Genomic DNA, 4,580 nt, shown 5'->3' with positions numbered 1-4,580 from the left:
AATCAATAAAAATTTATTAAAAAAAAAAAAAGATCCTAACAGTTCTCATCACAAGGAGAAACAGTTTTTTCTTTTCTCTTTTCTTTTTCTTGTATCTATATGAGAAGATAAGCGTTAGCTGGTACTGTTATGGTAATTATTTCACAACATATGTAAATCTAATCTTCAGGCTATACACCTCAAACTTATATAATGGTGTGTGCCAATTATTTCTCAATAAATCTGGGGAACGGTTAATTATCTACAAAAAAAACACACAAAAAGATGAGATGGTTCTTAGAGCTCAGTTAGTCAAACTTTACCCACTTTTCAAATGAGGAAACTGAGGCCTAGAGATGAGAGGCGCTGGCCTGGGCCACCCAGCAAAAGTAGGATCCAGCTTGTGACCACCCCCAGGTCAGAGTTCTTTTGTGATTCCACTAACCCAGGGCTCAGTTGCCAAATGAATGCAGGTGCCATCTGTCCCCATTCATGATTCTGGGAGTGGAGTAGAGGCTGCCTTGGACCTTGGGGTGGGGGCAAGGAAGGGGGAAACCAGACCAAGGCCCGAGGATGAAAAGAATCCTTTCAGAGCTCCCCTGCCTCAGAACAGAGCTTCACTCCTTTTCTCACACAGGAGAAGCCGCCCTACAACCTCCGGGCCTTCAACCTGCGCATCAACTTCCCTGAGGAATATCCAATGAGACCCCCCACGGTGACGTTCACAACCAAGATCTACCACCCCAACGTGGATGTTGATGGCCAGGTGTGCCTGCCCATCATCAGCAATGAGAACTGGAAGCCTTCTACCAAGACCTACCAAGGTGGGCTGGGCTCTGCCTCCAGGGAGGGGGCCCATGCTGGAGAGGGGTTATGGGGCTGATTTTGAGTTAGAGAAGCCCAAAGAGAAGAGATAAAAATTGTGGGTCTCCGTGGAGTCTGTTGTTGGATAGAAGGGATGTGTCCTGAGATACCTGCTCCTGCCTCTGTTCTTACACGTGGGATACCTGCTGCTCTCTATCTGTGCACCTTGGTGAAGCCTCCACTCCTTTCCAGGGCTCAGTGCCCTAAAGGACAGTTGAGGGGGTTGGCCCAGTAATGACAATCCAATCGCTTCATTAAGCACTTTTGGCACTATGCAGAGAGCTTCACATATAATGTCATCGAATCCCCTGAGCAGCTCCCCCAGAGAGTGCTGTCCTTAGCCCCATTTAGTAGATGAGCACACTGAGGCACCGAGAGGTGGAGCACTTGCCTCGGGTCTGGCACTGAGTCTATTCAGCTGGCCAGCGGCAGCGCTGGGATGCACAGCCGGGCTTGGCTGACGAGCTCGGCGCCATCAGCAGGTCTTTCTGCAGTGATGGGAACGTTGTGTGCACTGTCCAGTTCCGCAGTCACTAGCCACAGTGTGGCTATTGAGCGCTTGCAATGTGGCCAGTGCGGCTGAGGAACTGAGTTCCTAGTCGTAGTTCATTCTTATTCATTTAAAACGAGATAAGCACATGTGGCCGCTGGCTCTAGTCAATGTGTGATCTCTCATGCCTCTGGACTATCTCAGTTCTTAACCCCAGCAAGGAGGGTCCTGGGGTGGGGGCGGGTAGGGAGTGCTCCTCGGATGACCTTCAGGGACCCGTGAAGCACTCTTATCTCAGAGCTCCATGTTTGTGCGCATGTGCACGGGCCTGGGGAGACGGGCCCCTGCCTTCACCGGGTTCCCAAAGGCATCTGTGCAGGATCAACCACCGGGCAGTCGTGGTTCTCAGTCTTTAGCCTCAGAACCCCTTTTCCCAAATCAAAGTTTATTTGGAACCTTAATATCAAACAGAGGAAAACGAAGTGGTTCTTGTTGAAAAGGGAGTGGAACCCAGTCACCCCACGTATCTCATCACGGAACACAGTTTGGGAACCACTGATAGAACCAGTCAGAGCTTTCGGCATCGTCAGCTGGGAACGGGAGGGGCATTCAGTTTGGTTAGGGTGTCATCCTGAGAGGTGGGACCTTCTTGGGGCTTCTCCAGGGAGTGGGCATGGAGTTTCAGGGGGATCTGGGAGTGGGCAGCCATCGGACCCTTCCCAGGATTTTTCTCTCCGTCCTCGATGTCCTGCTCTGACCTCTCTCCCCAGTCTTGGAGGCCCTCAGCGTGCTGGTGAATAATCCGGACCTGGGGGAGCCCGTGCGCCTGGAGCTTGCTGACCTGCTAACACTGGACTCGGAGAAGTTCCACAGGATTGCCGAAGAATTCACCCTCCAGTTTGGAGAGCCCCGGCCCTCCTAGCTCCGGTCCTGGCCCTCTGCACTGGGTCCTGTTCGTGTGATGGCAGACACACAACATGGACTGGGGCCAGAGCCCCTTGGTGGCTCATGTCCTGCTCAGTTTTTCTGTGTTTTTTCCTTTCTTAGGTTGTTAGCCGTTAGTTGTGTGTGTGGAACCTAGCCCCAGTTCCAGGTTCACCTGGCCACAGGTGTGCTTTCCTACTTCCTTTCTGTGCCCCAGAGCCAGGCAGTTTAGGTTTGCAGAGTCACAGGCCAGCTGCTACTAGTGGCTCCATCTTAAAGATCACCTTCCAGGCCAGCTGGCAGGAAATGAGCCCGGCAGGCCACCAGAAAACCTCAGGGACCCAGGCATCTGGGGGAGTGGAGGCGGGAGGCGGGGCACATCGAAGGGAGTCCCTTGCAATTGGGTGATTTGTTGATTATATTATCAGCCAGGCTGTGCAGATTTAAGTGCTAAACCGTTTCTTTTCCACTGATGAAACACTAAGTGAAGAATCCGATCTCCGTCCCAGAAATCTGACTACACTGTTTCCAAACCACTTGCAATCCCATTAGGTTGGGGCCAGGCTTCAAGCTGGGAGGAGCGGCCCCTTCAGCTTCCAGTCAAGGGGGAGCCACGGAAACCATGTGTTTTTCCAGCCATTAAAGTCTCAGATGACGTGTGGAGTCTGGCTCAGTGTTCGCTGAGGGGATGGGGCGGTTTCATCAGGAGAAGAGGAGGCTGGGGAGTTAGCTGCTGTCTAATGAAAGGTGGGACCCTACTTCCCATGAACTGATGGGCTCAAGCCGGGAGGAACTCCAAATATGGTGGGGCCACGAGGGACTAGGCCATCCTGGCCAGAGGGCCACCAACACCTTCACAGGGAATGTCCTCATTTCATAGATGAGGCAGCAGCGGCACAGGGCACAGAGTGGATTGCCAGGTCACCTCCTGCCTCGGTGCCAAGCTGGCTGGCTTTTGTCTCTGTGTTTTTCGTGGGCTGTTACCAGCACAGCATTCCCCAGTGGCTGATAGAGCCAGACAGGACTGTTAGCAGGACATTGTCATCAGCTCAGCGGCTCCTCTCTAATGAGCGATGGAAAAACAAAAACAAGCCACAACTTCAGGCAGAGTCGGAGGGATGAACTGAACCGGAAGGAGAACCTTCTGAGTTACAGGAAAACCATCTGCTTTTAAGAGACAGAAATGTGGGGTATCTTTGAGTCAAGGGCCTCACTGTAGGCCCCACTAGCCTACTTGGGGTGAGATTTCTAGAGCATCTTCTATTCCAGCCCTGCCCTGGAATTCTCTAATCGGGAGAAGTGTGGAGAGAGGGAAGAGACAGGAGAAGTGCCACCCATGGCCGGAAGTGTAGGATTTGTTTTCACTCTTGGCCACCACTTACTGAACGTATATGTGACAGGCACCAGGCAAGGCTTTTGCTCTTTTAATTATTTCCTTTAACCCTCACAACGCCTCCATGAGGTTTGAACTTCTTTTGTCCACAATCAGATGGTGAATAGGTTCAGAGACATTAGCGCATTGGCCCAAGGTCACACAGTTGGATAGTGGGACCCAGGCCATTGTCCTTTCCCAAATGCCGTTCATGCTGGTAGAAAAGATTGTGGCAGCTCTGGCCGGTGTGGCTCGGTTGGGCATCGTCCTATGCACCAAAAGATTGCTGGTTTGATTCCCAGTCAGTACATGTCTGGTTGCAGGCTCGATCCCCCCGAATGGGCGTGCAGGAGGCAGCCAATCGATATTTCACTCTCATATCGCTGTTTCTCCTCCCTCCCTCTCTCTCTCCAAAAGTCAATTTAAAAATCTTTTAAAAAAAGAAAAGAAAAGAAAAGATTGTGTCAGGTGAGGAAATGTCAGCAGAGGAACCCTGGCAGCCAGGGTTTATTATCCCAGGGAGAGGCAGATTCCTGGCTGGGATAGGGAGGGAGCACTGAGGGCCAGACAGGATTTTACAAAAGTACCTTTAATGCAGTTAAGACTGGTACCACCTGCCTTTGCCCAACCCGGCTCTCTGGTCTCTGGAGCAGAAGGGAGCCTTGGGCCGTGGCTGGTCAGCTGGGCGCCCTGCCCACAGGGTCGGTCAGCTCCTCATTTCTTCTTGGTCTTCACCAGTCCCTTCTGCACTAGGCAGCGATACAGCTCCTGGATGTAGGTATAGACGCACTTGGAGTCAGGCACTGCCAGCCGCACCATGTCATCCACCTCCAGCAGCTGGGCACAGTCGGCCAGTTTCCTGAGAGGCAGAGGAGGGGTGGGGTGAGGACCAGAGCCAATGTGAAGGACATGGGAGCTAAGGGAAGGGGCGGGGGCAGCCCAGCAGGCATG

General features: G+C 52.4%; 2 protein-coding genes across 4 annotated transcripts in view; one reads left to right on the top strand and one right to left on the bottom strand.

Annotated features, from left to right (window-relative positions):
• The window catches only part of UBE2L6 (ubiquitin conjugating enzyme E2L 6), a 12,324-nt gene extending 9,404 nt beyond the window's left edge, over positions 1-2,920 (top strand). Inside the window, exons 3-4 of the mRNA XM_015569347.1 lie at positions 617-803; positions 2,104-2,920. Of these exons, the coding sequence (XP_015424833.1) occupies positions 617-803; positions 2,104-2,255 (339 nt within the window). The 3' untranslated portion in view covers positions 2,256-2,920. The remainder of the gene's footprint in view (positions 1-616; positions 804-2,103) is intronic.
• A 1,171-nt stretch (positions 2,921-4,091) lies between these two features.
• SMTNL1 (smoothelin-like 1) overlaps positions 4,092-4,580 on the bottom strand; it is a 12,960-nt gene continuing 12,471 nt past the window's right edge. For all 3 annotated transcript variants that reach the window (XM_015569345.1, XM_015569343.1, XM_015569344.1), the window contains one exon: positions 4,092-4,488. In XM_015569345.1, the coding sequence (XP_015424831.1) occupies positions 4,344-4,488 (145 nt within the window). In that variant the 3' untranslated portion in view covers positions 4,092-4,343. The remainder of the gene's footprint in view (positions 4,489-4,580) is intronic.

The sequence above is a fragment of the Myotis davidii genome, unplaced genomic scaffold, assembly GCF_000327345.1.
Source record: "Myotis davidii unplaced genomic scaffold, ASM32734v1 scaffold1286, whole genome shotgun sequence".
Classification (NCBI taxonomy): Eukaryota; Metazoa; Chordata; class Mammalia; order Chiroptera; family Vespertilionidae; genus Myotis; species Myotis davidii.
The sequence above is the reverse complement of the archived record's forward strand: the minus strand, read 5'-3'. Positions and strand labels throughout refer to the sequence as shown.